This window comes from Enhydra lutris, unplaced genomic scaffold, assembly GCF_002288905.1.
Source record: "Enhydra lutris kenyoni isolate GAN:26980312 unplaced genomic scaffold, ASM228890v2 scaffoldscaffold22, whole genome shotgun sequence".
In the NCBI taxonomy this organism is placed as follows: Eukaryota; Metazoa; Chordata; class Mammalia; order Carnivora; family Mustelidae; genus Enhydra; species Enhydra lutris.
The window spans coordinates 2,810,823-2,835,899 of record NW_019154106.1 but is presented as its reverse complement, the minus strand read 5'-3'; the positions used below and the strand labels follow the sequence as shown (position 1 = coordinate 2,835,899).

At 58.7% G+C, this 25,077-nt stretch overlaps 1 protein-coding gene across 1 annotated transcript in view; it reads right to left on the bottom strand.

The window, feature by feature from the left end:
• LOC111150006 (SH3 and multiple ankyrin repeat domains 2) overlaps nucleotides 1–25,077 on the bottom strand; it is a 397,663-nt gene that overhangs the window by 304,579 nt on the left and 68,007 nt on the right. Inside the window, exon 9 of the mRNA XM_022507316.1 lies at nucleotides 11,482–11,548. Coding sequence (XP_022363024.1) covers nucleotides 11,482–11,548 — 67 coding nt within the window. The remainder of the gene's footprint in view (nucleotides 1–11,481; nucleotides 11,549–25,077) is intronic.

Sequence of the window (25,077 nt, the reverse complement as noted above, 5' to 3'; positions counted from 1 at the left end):
GGGGTGCGCAGGCCAGAGGCAGGACACCTGTGCCCGAACCCTGACCTCACACCCGAGAGCAGCGCGTGACCCTGGGTAGGCTGCTGAGACGCCCGAGCACAATCCCTTGAGCAGCCGTCTACTGCGTCCGCCAGCCTTTGTCACCTGTCCTCCTGCTCCCTCCCCCTAGCCACAGGACAGCCGTGCGGCCCTGCTCTGCAGGGGAGGGTCTGGGCTCCTTGCCCCAGCTCTGGTGGAATGCTGCCCCTTTGGGTCACGAGCTTTGTCCTCCGTTGCCTTCCCAGCTTCACCTCAGGAGACCCGGATGGACCTCCCCAGGGTCTGGGGCTCTTCCCTGTGCTTTCCCTGGAGATGCCTCCTTCTTGGTGGCCTCGCCGGTCAGCCAGTGGCCTCAGGGACAGGAGTGTCTATCAGTGTCTACGTTTTGTGCCTGGACCCAGCTGGGGAGGACCTGAGCCTCATCTCGGGTGAGCCCGGACCAGAGGGTTCCATCTTCTCCTGCCTCCCGTCACCCGCTGCCGCTTCATAACCTCCTCGATGGGTCCCTCCGGCTCGGCTAAAATCGGCAGCACTGGCACACACGTGTACGAATGCTTCTTTCTCCGGCTAAAACCCTCCGCAAAGTCTTTCCACTTATGCTCATTGGAAACCAGAATAGAAACCTTTGCTGCACTCAGCCAAGTGCCACCCGCGACGTCGTCCCAGGGCTCAGCTCACTGATGGGGCTCAGACACTCGAGTCCCATGAAGCCTTCGGGAGGGAACGCCGACTTCCCTCTGGGCTCAGCCCTCACCAAACCAGAGCCCTGAGTGCAGCCGTGGCTCATGTATGAAGGGGCTGGTGCGATCTGGACAGACGCCAGGCTGGGAGACAGGAATGTAGGTCCTTCTGGCACTTGGCTAAATGCTTTATTCTGAGCTTCTACAACCCAGCTGCCCTGGTGTGTTAACGAAAATTAAGATTTCTACGACCCTTTCCGGACTCTGCTCGCTGCTGTCACTCTACGCAACGACGACAACTCCTTGGGGTGCGTGCCCTTCCCTAAGGGCCAGGCTCCCCGAGTGCTAACGGGGTCCGCGGCCGGCCGCCAGGTAGGGACGCTGCCTCCTGGCTTCGGGAGGCCTCGTGAGGGGTCCTGCCGCAGTTCAGAGATGCTGCCGCCGGAGGTCATAGGAGAGGGGTCGCCGTGGGGCCCAAACGCGTCCCAGCACTCTCGCTGGGAAGGTAAAGGACATTCTGGCATCTGGGGGTAGACATTGGTGACGCTGCCGCCCACCAGAGTTTCACGGCAGGGGTTTCTGCCTGTCCCGTCCTTCCTTACTAAGTACCCAATGTGTGGCCCTCCAGTAAAACCCATGGTCCCAGAGCGGGGAGCGCCGGGTGTGGGGGCAGGGAGGACACAGAGCCTGGGGTCCAGAGCGCCCCATCCAGCCCAGGGGATAAACAGTGCACCCCAATTTCTTGGAAACAAGCCACTACTCTGATTGAGTAAAGGAACGGGGATGACCGAGGCACCTGGGGGGTGGGGCGGGTAAGGAAAACCAGTGGAAGAACCACTCGGATCTTTAAGGAAAGGTGGGGAGTCGGGGGCAAAGGTGCTCTGGGAAGGGCGCAGCGTGAACACAGGACCAGTAAGCAGGTGGGACAGCAGCTGTCTGGCCTGCACAGAAGGGGCTGGGAAAAGAGAAGGCTGGAGAACCAGGGCACTTGTAGGGCTCCCCACCAGCCACCTGAAGTGGACACGGTCTCAGCGGGACCTGGGCACTCTGGGTTTTAGGTTCTTTGTCCCCGCGAGGTGGGAAGAGCAGCCCCGTAAGAGCCCTGCCCCTCTGATCCGGTGCCTTCCCACCAGGCCAGGGTGGGGACGTGATGACCAATGTCTGGCCGAGCAGCACGTGCCCCGGCGCTGCTCGGGCTCAGGGGAGCTGCAGAATCCATGGGGCGGCCTGGGTTTCCAATGGGTCTGACAGGCAATGCTGGACTCCTTCACACTGAGTCCAGGTTCCCCTGGGGTCACCAGCTGTCACCCCCAGAACACAATTCTTTCTAAAAACACCTTCGGGATTCTAGAGCTTTCACCAAGAAGGCTGGGGGTGGGGACACATCTTACAACAGTGGCTAACGTCCAAGGAGCCAACTGTCCTTTCTTCGGGAAACCCCCCAGACTCTCTCTGCGAGCAGTGAGGTGACGGGCACGCGGAGTTCTGGAACTCTAGACCTCATTCAGCCACACCGGCTCCTTTGTCAAAATGCACTGAATTCCTCATTGCAAAGCAGAATTTTGAAAACCTCAAACTGGACCCCCCACTTCCAGAGGGACACACCAAGGACGGGAGCTCAGGGACAGGCCAGGGGCGTGCAAGAGGATGAGGAGGGGGAGGAAAGGCGAGTTCCAGTGTGTAGGGGAGCCTCTGTGGGCAGAGGTGGGAAGCCCAGGGGATGTGCAGGCCTGTGGAGGGCGAGCGGGGGAGCCCTCCTATTCCGCATCCTATAAACGACAGATGACTGCTCCTCTTGGAGCACGGGGACACTGGTCTTCCTGGACAAAATGGCTCAGAGAGAAAGACCACCACAGCAGCGGCCCCGGGCTGCTCCCCTTGGAAGGTCTTGGAACCACTGCCGCAGACTCCCGTAGGAGCTGGACACCGAGCTTCTACAGGACGCATAGTGGGGCTGGGGCGACTGGCTCGGTGGTGTGGAGGTGGGTCTGGGCCGGGTGGGCAGAACCCAGAACCTGCTGGTAACGTCAGCCAAGGACACTGGGGCAGAAGGCAGGACAGGCATCCCCAGGGTCCTGCTCAAGGTGGGGGCCGCTCACCCATGGGAGGGCCTCCTCTGGGCTGGGTGCCGATGGCCTGGGACTGAGGCACACGGAGGGGAGCTGCCTGCCCGCCCCCAGTATCTGGAGAACCGTACTCCAACCCGGACGAAAGCAGGTGTGCTGGGGGACAGGCCTGTCTGACGCCTTGGGGGACCTGGGCATGAGAGGTGGCTACGAGAGGCACAGGGGCTCAGGACAGTATCACACAGAAAGGGTGGCTCTGTGACCAGGGGCCTCAGTCCAAACCCCAGCTCCTTGTTACTGCCCTCTGCCCCAACATGGGACCCGTTCCAGGGCGCTGGAAACCTTGTTCTCCTCATCTATGAACTGGGGACATTATCAGTGTCCCCTTCCAGCAGGGCCGTCTCTGTGGTCCCATAACAGGCACAGAGGGCAATCTGGGCATCAGCAGTCCCTGAAACTGCATTAGCTGTTTTTGTCACCCATTGCCTCCTCCTCCAGGAAGCCATCCATACTCTCATCCAGACTCTACAGTCTGTTGGGATTTCCCCCTCATGGGGACTTCAGCCCCACCCCTGCTCTCCCACAGGCATAGACCTTCTCCATCAGCAGGGAACCTAGGACACAGAGTCCTGTTCCCGCTGACCCCGGGAGTCTTGCCTGGGGCCTCCATCAGGAACATGGTCTTGGTGGGAGGAGAACGGCACGGTGTGGCAAAGAGCCAAACCCAGACCAAGAGGCTAAGGGGTCAGGGAAGGGGGGAGGAGGCCACGCAGGGCTTTGGGAAGCAGGACGGAGCGGCAAAGCCAGGGGCTCCGGGGCCCAGCTCACCTCTCTGGGGCCCACACCGGGGCACAGCTGCAGATGGAAGAAAGTGTGGGCAGGGTCGGGGGGACGTCTGGGGACCCCGGGGGGAGGAGCAGGCCAGCAGGGACGGGCACCCCAGCCCACGGCAGAAGGGGCACACCTCCCATGCAGCATGCCTCTGGAGGGGGGGTGCACGCAGACATGGCAGAGGGCCCCGGCGGGAATCAGAGGCACATGGGTCCAAGCCGAGCCGCCGGAAACAACGCTCAGGGCCCAGAGCCCTTGTTTACTGCCCAGCGAGAACCGGGGAGCATGGGAGGAGCCCAGGAGCGGGCACTTGGGGTCGGGGAGGAGCTTCCCGCTTAGGGCCAGGCACAGGCCCAGTTCCTGCAGGATGGGGGTCCTCCCAGGGGTCTCCGGGGACTCGTCCAGTCCGCCAGACGCTCACGCAGACATAAGGCCTATTCATAGGGCACACTAGCTCCTCTGAGGGGCTCCCATGTGCGAATACTTGGGTGGTTTTCACACTTGCCGGGCTTAGTGGGAGCGCGGCCTCACCCACGAGAGAAAGCACGCCTCACGTTTTCTCCGCGACGTCACCCAGACATCTCCCCACCTCAGGATGCCCACTCGCGGGAGCACAGACCACGGGCTGCCCCCTCCGCTCTGCCTCACACCCCTCTTGCAAACACTGGAGTGTCACGCCGATTTCTACAAGTGATGCGGGCGTGTTAGATCACATCATCTACAAATGTCCCACGATGAGACGTGACACTCGCTAATGGAGGGGCTGGAGGCCTGATGTGGTCGGGAACCAGGGGACAAGGCTGTGCTGACACAGAGAGGGATTCTTCAGCACCTCTGTGGCTGAGGGCCTGGGGCTCCCACCCTGCTGCTGGGGTGGATGGGGGAGGGGCTCTGCCCTAGGGACCCAAGCTCCCCTGGCTAGGCAGTGAAGAACCAGGAGAGGCTCAGGTTTGGGGAACAGTCCAACCCAGGGGACGGGAAGGAGCGGACGCATGGGCAGGCGGGAGGATCTGCCGGGGCCTCTCGTGGGACACACTCTCCTGCAGCCACACCTGTCCACTGCGTGTGGGACAGCACAGCCAGGACCTCTGTGGGCAGCGACCACAGCAGGACCCGGCCCCGGGCCTGGCCTCCTGCAGGCCCCGTTCCGAGGCCCACAGCATGCCTGAGCTGGCCAAGAACCTGCTGGGGGTGGGGGGATGCAGGCAAGCCCCAGGACGGCCCATGGGCCACAAAGACAGCACACGGGGAAACACGCAGGCCACAGGACATCAAGGCTTTGCACCACTGTGGCACCTCTCCAGGACAAAGACAAGTGTCCCTGGGCTCCAGAAGAATACAGCCTTTGGGACAGACCAGAGGCCAGTGGGTGCCCACGTCCACTTCCCCGGACAGTGGTGCCAAAAGTTGGCCACAGGAAAAACCCCATCCCAGCAGAACCCACAGGCAACTTGTGGCTGTCCCCAACAGGGGTCCCCTTAGTGCGTGTCCTGGCCCGTCTGCTCCGTGTCGGGATCTGGGGATAACACTTCTCGCGGGAGAGGCGCACAGCGGAGCGGGGCAGGGGAGGGGGAGTACCGCAGCGGCAAGCCCTGCACCGGCAGGAAGGGAGGAACAGCCACCAGCCTGGAGCAAGACCCATGTGGCCCGCAGCTCCGGTGCCAGGGGGAGTCCTGATGACACACGCTGTGTGGTGCTCCCTCGGCCCCACGGAGGCCAGAGACACAGGAACAGAGTCAGTGTGGCGGGTGATGGCAGCCGGGAGCTCACGTCTGCTTAGGCCACACTCTGCTGGGGCTTCACCATGTCTCCCTCCCTCCACACCTTGCTCTGGGGATCCAGACAGCTGTGGGATCGCCCCCCGATTCTAGCTCACACAGCAGCCTGGCTTCCCGGAGAAGGCTCTCCCTGCAGCCCGTAATGGGGAGACTCGGCACGGCCGACCCCAGCCTACCCGATCTGGGATTTTCCCCAGGACCCGGCCCCACGGGCAAACACAGAGGGGCCCCTGTGTCTCATTCACGGTAAGTGGCACATTTTACAGTCATGATGCTTCTTTCGAATCAGATCTGGTTTATTTCACAGCAGGTGAGATCTGCCGAAGGGGCTATTATTATTATTTTTTTAAATAAAAGATCAGCGTGGGTTTTACATCCTCTCACAACACCCCCCCAACGAATATTACATTCAGAAATCTGTTTGAAAACACCCCCCAGCCGCCCATCACTGATGCATGTCAGCAGCGCAAGCACGGGCACGCGGTCTCGAAACCTAGCAACGGTAACCAAGTCGTCCTGCGTCGGCTCGCCAGACACACAGACGCACACACCAGCTCACTGTGCCTGCTCTCGAGAAACAGAACCCCCTCGCTTCTCTCTCTGTAGCTGCGGAAGGACAAGATGAATGAAAACAAACCTTGTTCAGCAGAAGAGGAACAACCCATGCTATTCAGCGCACCAGACAGAGCCTCTCCCCGCAAAGCCGGACAGAGCACAAAACCACCAACCCTAGGAAAGATAGGTTGTCCCAGTGCAAAGCTTCTCAGCTGCCACACGCTTAATGCTGGCACGACCGTTTCGGACACCAGCTCCCCAGCTCCCCGGCAGCCTTGCCACGGGGACCACCATCCCACAGAAGCCATCGCGCCCGCCGTGCTGGCCAAGCCTGGAAGACCCCGGTGGGCTCGCAGGCTCAATGGCAGGGATTAACTTTGCTGCTTGCGGTGGCTGGGAGACCCTCACTTTCTCGGCACCGACAAATAACACCACCAAATGGAGGTCGCATTTAGTTTTTTTAAAAGAGGAAGAGAGTTCAGAAAGAAAGGAAAAACAGAAGAGCCACAGCCATCCGCTGAGAGCAGCGTGCACGCCGGCCGGGCCGTGAGCAGTTTCCCGACAAGATGCGATCTCCCCTTTAAAGCGACAGACTTGTACCCACAGGCATTCTGGATCCATTTCCGGATGCTACCGACCTCGGAGGGCCCGTTGGTCACCTCACTGCTTTTCAACCTGTTTCCGGTCTTCCCTGAAAGCCGCATCAGAGTGTCCCAAGTGCCCTGCTATCTTGGTGGCATCCGGAAAACAAAGGATCTGCCGCTCTCAGTCTGCGGGCTACGTGATGGTTTAAAGGGGCTTTCTGAGGAAGGCCTCGCCGGCCAGGCAAGTTAGGAAAATGTTTTGTGCTGCAGTTTGCTCTCTCCGGAGCGTCAAAGGCAACCCTACACCCTCCCCTCCCCCTGACCCCAGCTTGGAATTTGGGGATCCTTCCACCATATTTCCCTTCTGACAAGCAGCCCAACATGGAGCACACGAAGGGGAGGCTTACCCTCATCTCCTCCGTCCGGAGTCCTGACCCGTGGGGCTGGTGCTCCTAAGTGGTGTCCCAGCCCCACAAAATGTCTGATCAACAAAACTCTGCACGTTAGCATTGCCGGCGGGTCCTGACCCAGAGGTGAGGGCTGCCAGCCTCAGGTTTAGGACACATATCCACGTCTTCCAATGTTTCTCTCACACCACGGGGTAGCTTATAAATCAAGATTTAATGCAGATCACAAAGGGGAAACACAGCCCCGTCCTGTTCTCTCCAGCACCCCCGCCACGTTTCTGGAGGCGGACAGGAATAAACGAAGGGCACGTGGGGACAGGCTAAAGCCCTCAGGCGTGGGACACCTGCCACCGCAGAGACCAGGAGCAGACAGAAGGGTGGCCTTGACCTGGACAAACTGACAGCACCCTCACAGGTCTTGAGGATGGGGGTCGGGGAGCTGAGCCACGGAAGCTGGAACCAGAGACCACGTGGCCGCAGGACCTCACCAGCAGTACACCAGGGACCCCCAGCCCAGCATGGCTCTAGAACGACCCGGTGAAAGGACTGAGAACACTGCCCTGGGCAAGCCACTGCCCACACCTCTTCTGCCCGTGCCCTGTGGGCTCTGCCGTGCACGGGAGGGAGCAAACGTTACAACACGCAGTCAAACACACCCAGTCCAGGAGCTCGTGGGCCCGCATCATGTGCTCTGCTCCCAGACACCTGTGACCAGCCGCTGGGAAAGCAGGTTTTTATTTCAAGAAGAGACGCGGAGGAGAGGAGCTTAGAACGGGGACACAGGCAGTGAGGGCCATTCACTCAACAGGCACTTACTGAAGCCCTACCACGTGCCGGCACTGCAGGGAAGGCCGACGCCACCTGGGTTTGCAGAGGACACAGCCTCGAGAGACCGTCATGTGGCCACGTGAGTGCCCTTGACGGTGGTTGACGTGGTCCCAAAGACACGTCTTCATCCTAATCCCTGGATCGATCTGAGGATCTCAAGTCGAGAGCATCCTGGATTTAGGGCAGGCTCTTGAGGCTAGGGTAGCCCAGTGCCTTCTCTGAGAAAGGAGAGGGGGTCTGAGACGCAGACAGCGGGCCACGGGCAGCCGCCCCAGGACGGGAGCCACACGGGCAAGGCCAGGCTACCACCAGAGCCGGCGGGAGGCAAGGACAGGCCAACCCTGCCGACACCTCGACTCTGCACGTCTGGCCTCTGGCGCGGAGGCAGAACACACCTTGTTTCCGTGCCACCCAGCGGGGGCGGGCATCTCTTGACGGTGGCCCCAGGACACCAGCCTGTGGCCCATCCTCACGTTCCAAATCAGCCCGCAGGGATGAGGGGTCCTGGGAAGCAGAGGAGGGGTGGTGCTTGGATGCCCAGCCTCAGCAGGCCGCAGGGATATGAGACGGTGCCCGCAGAGCCCACCCTGGGTCCCGGAGTCGGGCTCCCTGAGGGGAGACTCTGGACCTCTGCCCTCCACAAGGCTGGGCACCTGCGGCTGAGCGCCAGGGAACCCCGAAGCTTTGGCTGATGACTCGTCAGGAACAGGAATGGGGTGGTCCTAAGCTCTGTCCTGGGGATGGGCTGCCAGCAGCTCGAAAGACGCACTGGGGGGTGGGGGACTAAGAAGCAGCCAGGGTGGCACGGGGCCAGGACAGGGAGGAGCAACGGACGCAACAATCCCAGAGGGAAGCGCGGGAAGAGTCTGCTCTTCTGAAGTCACGCGCCTCCTCCCATGAGGAGGCCACTGGCTGGTAGCCTGTCCCGCTCTGGGAGGGGCCACGGGGTCTGTAGGGGACATTCGCTTGGGAACCCGGGCCGGGGGTCCACACCTCCTAACAGGCCAGCCTCGGACGGACCAAGGTCTCTCCATCCCCAGACTGGCCCAGGGAGAAGGTGCCCGATGGAGTCATCGTGGGAAGAAGTGACCGAGGGGTGACAAGGGTGGCATCTCGGGGACCGGCTGGTTCAGGCACCGCAGGGACGTTCTCAGGAGGCTCGAGCACAGCACAGCGTGCGAAACCGCAGAGGGAAAAGGACGCCCTCCTGCAGCAGGAAGCAGATGGCTTTCTTCAGGACGCAGGACGTCCTCAGCTGGGAAGGCACCAGGGCCCCTCTCGGGTCTCAGAGCCTGGCCTCCCCAAGGGCGACCTCGTGGAGGTGACTCCGCACCCCGCATGCCCTCTGTCCCTCCTGCCCCGGGTCCCTGCCCCCAAAAGCTGCTACCCGAGCTCTCCCCACAATCCTGGGGCTCAGGAGCTCTGGCAGTGGACAGAGTGAGGTGTCAGGGTGGACTGTGGACGTCGAGGAGGGGTCAGGATGTGGGGAGGAAACCATCAGGTTCTCAGGTGGGCACTTGTTCTGGGCGGTAGGTGAGGACGGGGGCCTGCAGGAACTCCGCCTAAAACAGGACGTCCGCCCTCTGAGTGGGGGGAGCAGCTTGCATACCCCGAGCTGCAAGCCTTCCCGGGCATGTCCCTTCCGCTGGGCGCAGGGCGCTGTCCCTCCTAGACCCCAGCACACGCGGCATCTACCCTCCTGCACGGGATCCTACATTCCCCCGCAGGATCCGCCCTCCCACATGGGACCCACCGTCCCCCGCAGGACCCCCCCTGCATGGGATCTGCCCTCCAGTGGGCATGAGGTTCTGACCTGCCCAGACTCCCCCCCCACACCGCATCTGCACCCCTCCAGGAGCGAGGGCAGCCCCAGGGCAGAGGGTCAGTGAACACGGGGCTGAATCGGGGCTCGAGGACAGACGGACGGGCTCTAGGAATCAGTGCGTGAGGGTGTCCATGTGCACACTTGTGTGTTCGGGGGCCAGTCTGCTGGGTCAGTGAGACCCTTGGTCAGGAGATTCAGAGGACCAGAGCCTCCTTCTTTCCCTCCCTGGAGGTCCTGGAGGGTCCTCCGAAGCACACACCTCTTTGGGCCACACAGCAGAAAGGCCTGCAAGGCAGGTCAAGGGGCGCCCAGTCCTGCCTCAGTGGACCGTAGAAACTGGTCCCGCATCTTCACGGGCCCACGAGGTGGTCTTGGGAAGGTACAGACTTTGGTCCTGGCCCCATGAGACAGGGAAGCCGCACTGCGGCCAGTGCCCCCACGACTCAGGAGGGGCTGCCCTTTGTAGTTAAGGTCACAGGTCCGAACAGCTGAGCAGCGATTAAAACGTGTTCACTCGACCCACGGGTACTCCGTTTGTGATGAGAGAGAAAAAACCCTCCGTCAGTCCAGAGCCGCCTGCATCCCGTACAGGAAAGCTCAGGGTACCTCAGACCAGACGACACAGTCACCAATCTCCCTCCTCTTTGTATGAGCAGCTTGGTCTCTCCAGCCACCTCCCCACGCCCCCTTCCACCGTGCAGCCCCATCGAGGCCCGTGCTCGGAGCAGCAAGGAGGGCAGACCTGGGCTCGCTACCACCCCAGACTGCTCAGCTCTGGAGGCTGGGAGGGCCCCCCGAAATCCCTGTGGTGGCGGCGCGGGGCCTGCACACGCTCCCTGCCCATCCTGGGCCGCGGGCCCAGCAGCTGAGACTCTCAGACCTCAAGCCAACCCCACTGCACCGCGCCGGCCTCTTGCGGTGGGAACATGGCGGGAAGGGAGCTGTGGGCACCGTGCGGGCTCGGCCCTGTCCCCACAAGGCATGGCAGGCATGACATCATCAGTCTTTACGATGTGCTCACAGAGCAGCTGGTGTGGCCAGGGTGGAGGCCCGGGTCTCAGGGCAATGCCACGGTTTGCCCTGGTTCACAGGAGGGACCGTGTCGGCATGGGGCGGGCCGTTGGGAGGCCCGGGTGCCCCGCTCGGGGCACTGGAGGACGCAAGCGAAGCATCTGGTTCCACGCCCTCGTGCTCCGGGCAGGAACCAGCCACACACCAAACACGGCAAAGACTCGACAGCCAGACACGTGGTCACCCTCGCCACCAGCAGCCAACACGGGGTGAGGGGCACAGGCATAAGACACAGATGCCATCGGCCGCCTCTCCAATGGGCGGATGGGCGCCGAGTCCGAAAGCTCACCACTGCTGGTCCACTGGGGCTGCTCCCCGCTGCAGGTCCTGTGCAAGCCTGGCGCCGGCGGAAACAGGCCGGCGGGCTCTTCGGAGATGCAGGGCTGCGCCCAGCCGCCAGGTGGGCGATGGGGCAGAGGCGGAGCCCCAGACACAGCCCTCCTGGTTGGCACAAGGGGTACTAGAAAGGGGAAGGGTCATGAGCACCACCGCGGGGCAGAGGAATGGCTCAGAGATGGGGGTGTCTCCGCTGCACCTCGTCTAGCTCCCGTCTCTTAGCTTAAATGGGACAGAACCTTCCAGCCAACCCACAGACACAAGCCGCAGATTCGTCTGACTGAGCAGGTACACAGCAGTGCCTGCGTGGGACGCGTGCTGTGACTGACGGCTACGTGAGAACGGACATGGCCAAGTGGCCAGGACCACACTCTTGGTCGGGTTTTGCTAACCGCGGACCCCAAGCCAGCGGCGTGAGGATTACAGAAGGTGGGGAACGTCTCCCTTCCAGGCGGAGCCCGTCCTCCCCAAGCCCACTCACCGATGTCGGTCTCCTTGTGGTTCTTGATGTACTCCGCCAGCTCGAAGTTGCCCGCGATGATCGCCACCTGTAAGAGAAGATATGGCGTTCACACGTCAGGGGCAGAGCCGGGCCGTTCGCATGTCCCCACCACTGACGGCCTCACCGCGTGCACACACAGCGCCTCCCACCCCGGTTTTAAAGCAGGAGGCGTCCGTCTCCCTTCAGCTGTATTCAGCTCTAACAGACACACAACCCTGTGGGAGTTTAAGGGGCTCGACGGAATAACGACTCGTACGCAGATGGTGGGAAGATCACCACGAGGTCAGTCAGCATCTGTCACCTCGGATGGTGACAAAAATCTTCTTTCCCCGTGATGAGAGCTTTTGGGATCTCCTCTCGTGGCAACTTGCCAGCGCACCGAACGGCAGGCACCGGGCCGAACGCCACGCCTCCACGAACGGTTCCCCATCTGCCTCAGCCCCCGACCCTGGGAACCACGAGTCTGACCTCTCTTCCTGTGGGTTTGGGCTTCTAGATTCCACACGTGGGTGAGATCACACGGCTTGTCTCCCTGTGTGACTTCCTCTGCTTAGCAAGATGTCCTCTGGCCCCCCGCCTCCGTGGCCACAAATGGGATCAGTCACGACTCTTAAAACAGCAGCCCCAGCACCCATGGGCCCCTAGACGCTCGCCCCCTGAGCCCCTGGCCGTATCACAAGATGAGGTTCATATCCCGGGAGAACCCACAGGGGAGCGTGCCTCAGCCCAGAAGTCCCCGCAGGGACCACCAGCACAGCCGCGGGGTGCTCGGCGAGCTGGCGCCTGGAGCCCCCCAGCCGCGTGTCCTGTGTTCCCATCAGGCACGCTCGGGAGCCCCATCCTTCTGATTAGACACAAGCCGCACCCCAGAAGCAAGGGGAAGTGACACCTCCAGAAAGTGCATGCAGCTCTTCACCAGACTTCGGGTGGGCAGGAAAATTCCAGCCTGCTAGGATCGACACCTACGGGGGATGGTCCCAGTGTAGGCCCTACAGATCAGCGGGCTCAAGTGAAAAGGCCAGGCAGGAGGTCCCTGGGAAGACCTGGGTCAGAACCAGGTGGGCGGGGCTGCCGGCACCCCACATGGGAGGCCTGGGGCTCAGAGGCGACGGTCCACACCCCCAGGGGCAGCCCGCCCCCCAGCATCTGCAGAGACAGACATAGGGCTGGAAGCTTCAGGGAGGACAATGCTCTTCCAGGGACCGCCCATCTGGGACCCCGGCTTCCAAGCGTGGACCGAGGACAAGGACAGGGACAGAGGGGCGGAGCCCAGGTGGGAGGTCCACGCGGCACCCTGAGGAGCTGGGGGCCAAGCCTGCTGGCTCTGAGGGGTGCAGACAGAAGGGCCTGCCGGGCAACATGGAGCCTATGACCCAGTGTCACTTAGGTGACAGCTGGGCACGCTCATTCTGTGGGTTCCAGCCCAACCCTCAGGGGCACACCGCTGTCACGCCCGTCCGCGGGTCTGCCATCGGCAATCAGAGACAAGTAAGAGCTGGCGAGATGCGGGGACCACAGCAGGCCGAGTGTCGCTGCCAGGAGCGTCCGCTGGCGCAGCCGCAGTGGGAGAAGGTTCTGAGCGCCTTAGGACAGAGCTACCGTCCTGTCCAGGAGTCCACTTCCGGCTCTAGACCGGGGGCCTGAAAGCAGGTCCAGTGGTTGATTTTAGGTGCCATCTGGATGGAGCCACAAGGGCCACACGTCTGCCCCCAAAGTACTTGGGGTGTCTGTGAGGGTGTTTCTCTCGGTCATGCAGCTCGGGTGGGCCTCATATAATCAGTTGAAGCCTGCATGGCCCAAAGAAGCTGATTGGGAGGGACAACTCCTGCCCGCCTGCTGGGCCGGCACAGAAAGGTCTTCCGACCTCTAGACCTCGGGCCTGCTGGCTCCCAGACCGAGACCTACACCCCTGCTGTTCGGGGGTTCAACATCTAGAAGTTTGTGATCCAATCAGTAGGAAAAGTCAGACTACGACGATCCAGCTGGTCTACCTCCATCTGCATTGCTCAGCCCCAGCCGTGGAATCCCCAGCCGCGTGAACAACCTCCTGGCTCCGTGGGGGCGGGGGCATGACCCTCCCCACCCCGCCCCAACCCCTCTTCTGCAGAAGAATCTTCTGCACAGCATTACGCAGCCCAATGTGTATAAAATATTTACGGTTGTCAAGGCGAGAAAAAGCCATTAAAAAAACATCTGAGAGAGGCATAAAAGTTTAGCGTTGCACACAAAAGAAGGGGAGGTAATTATTTCACATCAACCGAATGCATCCTCCCCCCTCCCAGATGGATTTGCCAATAAAATGCAAATTTCTCCTCTGAAATAGCACCGGCTTTGAAGGACACTATTTGCTCCCGGAAATCTTGATAAAGAGCAAATGGTTTTTCTATGTTTGCAGAGAACCAGCCTTCGAGAGAGCAGCTCGAGTCAGGACCATCAGGTGGAGAGGGGATGAGCACACGGTGGCGGGGAGAGGCTTCTCCACGCCCCTCAGTCCCGCTCGCCCAGGGCCGAGACTCCGTCACAGGGATTATGGACACTGGGAGGCTGGCTTCCACCATGGGGTAATAAAAATGCCCATTGTGCTTGAGCTCACAGCCGGGACGGCGCCTGGCTCAGCACCCAGGCTCCCCAGGCATCGAGACGCAGCATCTGATGGCGTCCTCGTGGCACAGCTGCGTAGCGTCGCCGTGATTCCTGCCTCCCAGACGAGGAGGCGGGCGGTAAGAGCTCAAGGGCGTTGATTTCTACCTTACATGCAGGCAGGCCCCAAACCTTGGAACCCAAAGCCTTGGGGCTCGCAGCCAGGTGCCACATGTGGCCTCCCGTGGCTCTGACCACAGGCGATCCCTGGCACCCCGGTGTAGGCACAGCACCCTTGCTTGCAAAGAGGCGTGTGAGAGAGATTAATAATGAGATGCGATTTGGAAGCAGAAAGTCAGCACCATCTTCTGCAGGACAGCGACCGGAGAGGGGACAGCTGGGGCCACCGCCCACTCCTGCAGGAGCCGACTCAGGTCACCACAGCAAACACTGCCGATGGGGCAGCGTGGACTGTACGACTGTATGGTCTCGGGGTCCCAGAGGCTGGAAGTCAGCAGGGCAGCCCCCCGCCCCAAGGCCTCTGTCCTCGTGTGCGGATGGCCATGCTCTCCCTGTGTCCCCACGGGGTTGCCCCTCAGTGTGCGTCTGTGTCCTGATCCCCTCTTCTCGTAAGGACCCTGGTCACCCCGGGTCAGGGCCACCCCAGTGACCTGATTTCACCTTAATCGCCTCTTTGAAGCCCCATCTCCAGACGCAGACCCATCATGAGGTACGGGGGTCAGAGCTCCAACGCAGGGATTCTGGGGACACAGCTCAGCCCAGGAGACCTTGAGCAGAGAGTGTGTCTTCACCTTCCTCACGGACACGTGCCATCTTCCAGCAAACATCCAGACACGCACGATGACTTGAGACCCTGTCCTGCCCACGTGGCCTGGCTACCGAGCTCACGAGGTGGGGGCCGGGGGCCTCGGGGACGTAATCGTCAGGGACGGAGCTGCGGGAACTGCTTCCCGAGTCTTGTTCACACACAGAGCCTTCATCTCTTCCACCCCCAAGATTTTGTTATGAACATTCATTCGCAAGCACGCCCCTGATTCTGAGAGGCCAGAGCAACGGCCTTGACCTTGACTGCACGTCGTTTCCGTGCCCCTTGGGGCGGTGTGTGGCTGTGCACCTGCTAGACCCTTGTGCCACTTTCCTGAGTATCAGCATCCGGAGGAAAGAAGGACTTGCTCCCACCCACCAGGACAAGGCCAGAGCCGCGTTTGTCCCCACACAGCCTCTCGTCCCCTCCCCGAGTGCCTCTCCTGCCCTCCAAGTTGTTACACTGTTTTTGTCTAAGTGGCAGTACGTATGATGACACGCACAGACTAGACGTTCTCCGGCTTATGAGCGTGCGGTCTACACCCATGCTGCGTCACTCCAACCAGGAACCGGAGCCTCGCCCCTGCCCCTGCTGGCCAGTGTCCTCCTGCCCTCCTCCCAGCCTCAAGAAGGCCCAGGCTCCTCGCCGTACTCAGAGATGAGAAGACAACGTAGCAAATTGAATGACGTGCGTGAAAACTTGTGTGGAGCCATAAAACCAGGAGCCGGCTGAGTGTTCCTACAGAACTTTCTTGGATGAGCTTCCACGAGAAACCAAATCGCACTGGCATTAAAATTGCTGGGGAACAATTTCTGAGAGACAGACAGGAGCTGTCTCGTCAAAAAGCAAGGTCCCCTGCAGACCCAGTCCCACGGGGTTCCCGGCCGCCCAGCATCGCCTCCCAGTGTGGGGATGAGCCACAGACCCGCCTGAGCCCGGTGCGGACACCGCCCACGGTCCCTGCTTCTCTCTGGGAGGAAAAAGGAAGAGAAAATGCAGAACCCTCTCTCCTCCTCCCCCTGTCCTAGCACCAACCTCCTAGTGTGCTTATAAATAAATTCAGGCTAGGTCGTGTCCTTTAGAAGAAAAAAAGACATACAGCTTGTAATTAATCCCAGTGTTGCAGAAGAAACTTATTATATAAAGAGAATTTTCTTCCTTCTCTTTCCTTTATGCACATTAAATCACAGACCCTATCGTGGGAATGGTGACCACTCAGGAAACGAGCTGAGCACCCAGAGGGTTCCGGCTGTGAAAACGGCAGGGAGGTATGTGAATTAAATTCAACACAATGAAATAACATAAAATTGCATTTTAATACCTTGAGAAATTAAAAAAAAAAATCCAAAGACATTTACTTTCTTAGGAAAAACCCAGGGAGAGAGACTTGGGCTCTCTGTATAGCCCTTGGCACCAAGAGGAGCCCCTTAAAAACCAAGAAGGGTTTTTAAGATCCTGGAAATTATTCAAAAGCACTAAAACTCTAAGCCAAGAGCTCAGAGTTCCCTCCTTGGGGTCTGGGGCTGAAAGAGAGCATCTGGCACGTAGATACCAGCTCTAAAACCTGCCCCGGACCCCTGCTGAACAGAACGGGCGGCAGAGTGCTCTAGTCCTGGGAAAGGGGAATTTTCCGCGCGGGACCCCGGCCCAGCTGCCGCATCTGTGTTCCGACTGAGCGGCTCCCTTCCCTCCCATCCCGCAAAGGCGGCTCCGTGTAACTACAATCCCCCGACCGCTCGGGGGACGCTTACCGCGCTCCACCAGGGAAAACAGCTTCCGTCATGATGCAGTCATTAGAGCAACTACTGCTCTTAAATTAATCCACTGTTTGATTTCATGCATTTACCCTGGCACAGCCCACAGGGGGCAGGGAGCCCTGGCCGTGGAGGGTTTATGCTGGGGGCCGTGAGACCTCCGAGGGAGTGACCGCACGTGCTTGGAAGCCCCCTTTTCCAGGACCCCGAGAAGGCCAGGTGTGTGTCAGATGGCAGCCCTGGGTCGGGGGTGGGGGGGCTCGCTGGGAGCCACAGGAACCAGGCTCCCTGCTTCCGCTCAGACTCTGCTGCCCCCCCCCCCCCCCCCCCTTTCTCCTTTGTCACCTGGCGGAAGAGCAGCTCTCGGGCTCGGAGGGCCTGGCGCTCCCCACGCCCGGAGGCCAGGGCAACACCAGCCCCCGCGCACCTGCCAGCCCGGGCACAGTCGAGGGAAGGGCTCCAGGGAAGCCCTCAGAGGAGCACTGAGAACTCCGAACTGGCAGACAGAGGCCCTTCAGAGAAACCGACATCTTGGAAGCACGTGTGAGGTGCCGAGTCCACCAAGAGCGAGACAACTACCTCGTTCCAAGCCTCTGACCGTGACCCTGAGGAACCTTCTGGGCAATGGCAAGGTTCACTCTGGAAACGCCCTCTCTTCACTGCAAGGCTGCATTTCGGCTTCTGTCACCCCAACCCCGGTCTCGACAGTGCCCCTCGAGGGTTAAACGGACCGTGCTCGGCGACCGGCTTGTGGTCATTAGCTTTCCGGTGATTTCTGGGTGTCGCTTGCTTTGCATGACAAGTTTGTCCTTGGTCCTGATATTAGAGATCAAAACACCAGTGTCTTCTTCTAAGCCCGGAACGTGGTCCCTCAAGACGCCCACGGCCCCCGGGACTCTCGTCTCGGCTGTGAGTGGTGGCTGTTCTGAGACCTGCCAGCACGCGCTAGCGCACGGTACACACCCCAGAATCCCTTAGCAACTGTGCCCTGGTGCCGAGCATTTTAATTCTTCCGGTTAGGATTCACGGGGCCGTCTGTGGACAGATAATGAGAGACAATCATCCCCAAATAACCGTGCTCAGCAGAGCCTGGCTGCGTCCCACTTACAGGATGGCCCTCGGCCCTGCCAGGACACCCCCTGGGACCCCGCATGGGGGACAAAGAGAGAATGCACAGGGAGATGCCCCCCCCCCCAGGCAGGCTGCCACCACTGTCCTCTTGGGGAAGGAGGCAGGGGTGTGGCCCCAGAAAGGAAGATGCACCTTTTGGTTATAAAATCAAGGTCATGCTTTGTAGCCATCTGGGCTCTTGGACTAAAATACAGTTAAGTAAACACTGATTTCTACAAATGCACTCCATTGACACACATGGACACCTGAGTGTGTGTCTGTGTGTTTCGTGGGCCTCACTGCCACTGTGTCCACCAGGCAGTGCTGCCCTCTCCCCTGCACCCAGGGGGCCCCTGTTCTCTGCAGCAGAGGGTCAAAGAGAAAGCAACACTGCCCGCGTCCTCAGTCCGTGTTGGCCTGAAGCCACAGTGAGCGGGGTCAGGGGCCTCCGGGAGCCCTGCAGGTGAGGGCAGGTGAGCCCGCGGGCAGCCGCTGCACCTTGGGTGGGGGGAAGACCAGAGCTAGGCAAGCCTGGGGGCTGGTACTCAGGGGTGCTGCTCGGGGTCAGGTCAGGGGGCACGGAAACAACCCAGAAAGGGCGGTGGGAGCCTGAGCCGAGGAACCCTGCTGGCCCATCACATGGTGAGACTGGACGGAGGAAGAAAATCCCTGGTGCTTCCGGAATGCAAAGCTGGCAGAGACCAGGACTGCTAAATCCCGCCTCAGCTGCTCGCACACACGCACGCACACATACACATACACACACACACACACACACACACCCTGCTGCTCCGCCCCTCCCAGGCCAGCATTCCGAGGCGGCACAGCAGGCCTCAGACACAACCTACGGAATTCTAAGCGGCTGATGATACAGTGATCTGCCTGTCGCTGACACGGCTCACAGTCCCCCACGCTTCCTGAGACGGCCACCCCGTCAGGCAGCTCCTGCCGCGGGAATAGCGGTGTGGCCGTGCTGCCCTCCAAGCCCACGCGGGTGCCGGCTCAGGGACGGCAGTGGGGACGAGGTATACAGGACCCGCAGGGAGGGCCCGCCGAGCAGGGGGGCGTAGGGCCGCACACTGGCTCCCTCAGCGGCAGACGTTCCATGTCCACGGCGAAAGCTCACGGCCCCTGGCGGGCCCGGGGCTGAGGGCGAGAGAGGCGTGCGAGCCTGGGGCAGCCACGCTCCGGATGTCGGGTCTGAGTTACTTTGGGTCGCTTTGCTTCGTTTTTGTTAGGAAACAGAAACTGGGAAATTGAGGGGAGGGTGGTGACGGAGAAAGGCTGCCACGCAGCTGTGTCCTGGGCGAGGGAGCAGGCCATCTGTCCCGCACAGGTTCTGCTGGCCCCTGTGCTGCCGATGACATGGGTGCCCCGCGGCCCCAGGTATCAGACAGCAGCCGGAGAGCAGCTCCAAGCAGCCGGCGGTCGGCACCGTCTCGGTGTCAACGAGGAGAGAAAGGCAGTTGCTGACAACACAGGCTCCCACTCACCCGCAGTGACAAGGGCCGAGGCACCACAGCTTCAGCCATTGCTCTGGGGGTGGGGAGGGCTCCAGGCCAGAAGGGTGCCAACACCTCCCCTCCCCTCCCCGCAGGGGCCCCCAAACCGGCTCTGGGGACAAGCGTCAGACGCCGCTCCTAATGTGCGCTCTGCCCTGCGCGGAGGGGCCGGTCCCACGGAGACCGTCGTGCCCCGAGTCACAAGGCCACCGCTCATGTCTCCTGCAAGCCACGGGCAGACAGGGCGGCTCCTCCAGCTCAGGAGGGAGCCGTGAAGACGTGCGGAGGTCTATGTGAGTGTTGCTAAACGTGTCCATCGGAACAGCCGCCAGCACCCGGTGCCTGACAGAGTGTGAAGCTACAGAGACCGCGGCATGGCCCGGCTCCGTGTGCTCCGTGCTGGGCGGCTCCGGCTCTGTGCCTTCCCGTCTCTGAGCCTACGCGTCCTCATGGCAGCCGGGCTCACAGACCCTTCCTCACGGGGGACCTGGCAGTACAGTGAGCTCGTGTGTGCAGAGTCATTACAGCCCTCGAGGGATGGAGGGCAGGTCTAGGAGGAAAGTGGGTGTTTTGAGAAGCACTTTTTCTATAAGCAGGGGGAGAGCGTGTTTAAAAACAATAGTACCTAAGGGGAGGAAAGAGGAGACTAAGGGGGCACCTGGGTGGGTTGGTCGGTCCAGCATCTGACTCCTGGTTTTGGTTCAGGTCATGATCTCGGGGTCATGGGGTCGAGCCTGCATCGGGCTCCACACCCAGCGGGGAGTCTGCTTGGGTTTCTCTCTCCCTCTGCCCCTCCCCTGGCTCACTCACATGCTCTCGCTCTCTCTCTCTCTCAAAACAAAAACAAAAAAACCTTTAAAAGAAAAAAAAAAAAAAAGAAAGAAGAGACCGGGAAGGAGAGGGAGAAATGGTGACTTCTTCCTGTTTCCCTTGTTTTACAGATTTGCCTCTAGAATGATGTGGATCTTTTACATATCCATAAATATGTTAAAAATGTTAATGTTAAAAATCAGAAGTAACGTTAAACAAAATGAATATAGACGCACACAGAGCTAATGGCATAAATAGAGAAAAGTGATTCCAAATGACCTTCAAGCACAGACTTCACTGCACGTCCCGAAGGGATCTGCTCCGGTGACAAATGCCCCTCGATCGTCTGAGCGCTGCTGGTGGAGGGGTTGGCACGATTGCGGGAGAATTTCACACGTGTGCGAGAGAATAAGCCGGGAGAACCACAGCATGGCTGACGGAGACCAGAGGGTTCAGCATGTTTGGAAGGAGACACAGATGCAGGGTCAAGGGTGGGCAGAAACCTTGTCCTGAATGAGTCCAGGCAACGCCGAGATGACTTACAGTGCACATTCTCTTTAGAATAAGCCTCCTTCCGCTTAGAACATGGATCTTAAACACTACTTGGTACAAGAAGGAATGAGGCTTCTCTGGAAAAATGGTGGCTTCCAAGTCTGAGCAAGAAATTTGCTCCAGGAACATGCAAACTCTTGTTGTGCCAGAAAATATGGAAGAAATCAATGACGATGAGGTCATGCTCAAAAGGCTTATTAGGAAATGATCTAAAAAAGCCTCCACTGAGCACAGATAGGTGTGAGGAAGTGGCTAGAGGCAGGTGATCGCGTCCCCAAGAAGAACAGAGTACGATGAACAAAGACGATGCAACAGGTACCTCTACTGAGCTTAGCTGCCTCTAAGACCCACTATGTGGGGCCACAGTGAAGACAGGGGCTCGCATCCCACTGCTGTTCTCCCCTAGAAGCATGAACACATCTCCAGCTCAGGGAAAGGGCTGGGAACCTGTGGCTGATCTCTGCTGGGTGCAGAGAAATCAGCGGGAGTGTTTAGCATCGGGCAGGGCTAGTGAACAGCCAGAGCCTAGGTGAGTCTGGGTGGGAAGGAAGAGTGGAACGCTGAATGAGACACTGAGCTGCTTTTCCCTTCAAGACAAACATTCTTAGGGGACTCTGAACCTGGGAGGGATGGAAGGCTAAGGAGCAAGGCATGAGGACTGGAGTGTAGGGCCCACCAGGCAGAGGGGCACAGTGAGCACGGCAGGGGCCCAGCAGAGAGCATCTCAGGGCCGCACTATGGGAAAAAGAGCAAGCTGGGCTCAAATGAATCCTTGCAAAATCAACCCAGCCTTGGCTCAGCCCCGACTGCGACCAAATGAGGGTGAGAAGCCGCCGCGCTGTCTACCTCGTGAAAGACAGGATGACCCTCTCTGAAAGCAAAGAACATTATCTGGAGTGTCTATAGTTTTGTAAATCCATGCCATGCCTGGCATTCTATGAACAATCACTAATCATCCCCAGGGACAGTGCCCGGTGTTGGAAAACAAAGAGAAAACCCAGTCAACAGAAGCAGACCCATGGGTGGTGCAGACACGTGCGTGAGTGGCTGAGAACTCGATGATAATTAATACCTTCCAGAAAATAAAGGGAAAACAAGAGAAAATATCTGAAAAGATGAATAATTCCATCAGAGAATTAGACCCCCTAAAAAAGAATCAATTCAAGACCAAATGTGAGGCCTGAAACCACAAAAATCTTAAGAGAAAATGTCGTCTCTAATCTCTTAGACGTCAGGCTTAGCAACACATTTATGGATCTGTCCCCCAAGGCAAGGGAAACAAAAGCAAAAAATAAAGTGTTGGGACCACAGCAAAATGAGAAGCTCTTCACAGAGAAGGAACTCATCAACCAAACAAAAAGACAAGGTATGGAATGGACGAAGATATTTGTGAGGATGTAATTGATAAAGGGCTGATATTCTAAACATATGAAGAACTTAAACAAATGAACACCAAACCCCCCCCCCCAAATAATTGGGTCAAAATGGGCAGAGGACCCAGACAGCCATTTCTCTAGAGAAGACATCCAGATGGCCAGCAGACACAGGAGAAGATGCTCTTATCAAGGAAGTAGAAATCAAAGCCACAATGAGATTCCACTTGACACTGTCAGAATGGCTAGAATCAGAAAGATAAGAAACAACAGGTGTTGGCGAGGATGTGGAGGAAGGGGAACCTCGTGCACCACTGGTGGGAGGGCAAGCTGGGGCAGCCACTCTGGAGAACAGTATGGAGGTTCCTCAAAAATTTTTAAAAAGAAATACCCTATGATCCAGTCATCGCACTCCTGGGCATTTACCCAAAGAAAATGAAAACACAAATCTGAAAAGATCTATGCACGTCTATGTTTATTGGAGCATTATTTTAAATAGCCAAGACGTGGAAGCAACTCTGTGTCCACTGATGGATAAATGAACACAGACACACACACACACACACACACACACACACACACACACACACACAGGACTATTACTCAGCCATAAAAAAGGAGGCGATCTTGCCATTTGCAAGGGGGAACCAGAGGAGCCAGTGATAGAGGGCATTGATGCGTGTGGGTATAAATTTCTAAATGTGTCACTGAAGCCGGGAGATGAAGAATAGAAAGCTGAGCTCGTGACATAAAAATAAGCGAATTACAATAAAATCTTCCTAGGCTTTCAGAATTATAAGCCAAACTAAAAGAAAGGAAGAATTCGAAAAAGAAACCTGTACGCTACGGCTGCTAAGAGCTACAATATGTATCGTAGTTGCATAAACTGATCATAAGGGGACCCAGTCCCCAAAAGAGGCAAAACACAACAGGCAATCTTCAAACTAATGGGTCAACAGGTGCCAACGGGTGGTAAGAGCCATCAGATGTCGGAGGAGAAAGGCGGCAGGAGGGCTGAGGGTCCCCCGAGCTCCTGGGAAAAGGTTGTGGGTTTGACAGTGAGAGGACGTATCAGGTTTTGGTGTGTTTTTCCCACTCAGGTGAATACCCGGATCCCCGACGTTCACCCCCATCCTTGAGCTCCTGGATCATTGTGTTTGAACCCCGACTGGCTTCTCTCGGTGGTTCCTTTCCTTCCAGCCTTGGGCACCCAGCCTACGAGGAGGCAGACCCATCTGTCACTGGCCAGTGGGCATTCAGCAGGCCCCGAGACGCGCCGTGAGCCCTGTCTCCACCCGCAGCGGGGCTGCTGGCTACTTAGACGCCGCTGTCACCACGGGGAAGGAATGCCAGGTCTGGGGTGCTGCTTCCAGGGGTGCTCAGTCCAGCACCCATCCCATTCCTACCCCCGACTTCACAGCTGAAGCATTTTCTAACCACCCAGAGGCCTCAGGGGGTGGCCAGGAAGCTACAGCTGAGTTGGTACCCATACAGACCAGCTCTTCCTTTTTGGGATTCTGCTGAGGACACCGGACACCACGTCTCTTTCATGGTTTTCTCTCCTTTTGGATGGAGGCTTCAGGTGGGACTGCTTTACGAGGAGGCCACGGTCTCCTTCGAAACATGGCACCGTAACTAGCAACTTGGAGCCTGGCTTACGTCTCCCCCAAATTTCAGGGCTTTGAGGACATGGAGACGGTGTCTTCTGTGGTTTCAGGGCATCGCCTGTCCCCAATCCTACAAGGTCAGCTGGACCTTCCGCCTCCCCCCGCCCCCCACCCCCCACCCCGGCACACAGGAGGGCAGCTTCTCGGCATAAGGAACCGAACACCCCGCCCACTCCAGCGGTTCCTCTCAGCTCCGCGCCGCCAGCCGGCAAGGAAGTGGGCAAAGCCCGCTCCAGAATGACGGTCTGCACCACAGAGGGAAGGTGTGTGGGGTTTCGCAGTGGCCCACTATTTTTATCTGCATGAATCAGCAGCCTTAAGCTGTTTCTGTCAAAGAAGCCAATGGGCAAATACCATGACACATTTCATCAGTGACTTTATGGATAAATATTTCAAAGGTATCCTGCGACACGGACGCTGCGCTGGGAAACACACACGCTTTATCAAAGACCGCCCACCCGACGGAAGAACCAGCCTTCTAGAACTTGTAGATGAGATGCCTGATAGCTGTGGGAACCCCCTGGAGATCTTCAGGGTGCCCGCTAAGGAATGTGCAGGTTCATAAAATGTGTCTTTGGGTCTCTTCTGGGGTCTGAGCCCCACCCCGTGCACCTGCTGTCAACACCAGCAGAAACCCTGAAATGTCCTTTGCTAGGGCCAGAGACTTAAATCCTGGTCGGAAAAAAAACCCCCGAGGCAGGTCGTTTCTCCCTCAGAGCATCATGTCCGTGTTAGGGTTCAAGGAGAAAAGCAAACCCATCATCTGAGGGGCGCCTGGGAGGCTCCGTCGATTAAGCATCCGACTCTGGGTTTTGGCTCAGGTCATGATCTTGAGGTCGTGAGATCGAGCCCTGCGTCAGGCTCTGCGTTCAGCACGGAGTCTGCTTGGGACTCTCGCTCTCCCTCTACTCTTCCCACCTGTGCACTCGCTCACTCCCTCTCTGCCTCTCTCCTTTCCTTGTTCGCAGGAACTTTGTCCTATAAAGTCATGGTGATTTAGAGAATACTGAACAGGTGTTCCTAGGGTCCGCACAGGGCTAGGTCCTGACGCCTCTGTTCACAGTTCACGTCACAGGACTGGCTTGACGGGTGTTTCCGTGTAAGGACACCGGGTTTGATGCACACGGCTTGCTCACCGACGCGGATCTCACGGAAGCAGGCTGCAGCTCGGGCCTGCAGGGAGCTTCGCGGACGCGCGTGTTTCCGCCGTAAGCACCTTCCTGTGCTCAGCATCTCTACACGGCTGGGGAGCACGACGCCTCGGGACTGTTTTATGCAGTTAAACATCAACAAAGAACAGAGAAATGCAACAAAAAAAAAAAAAAAAAAAGAAAAGAAAAAAAAAAAGCGGACGGTTTTTTTTTTGGGGGAAAAAAAAAAATGAGAAGGAAAGTCAAAAAA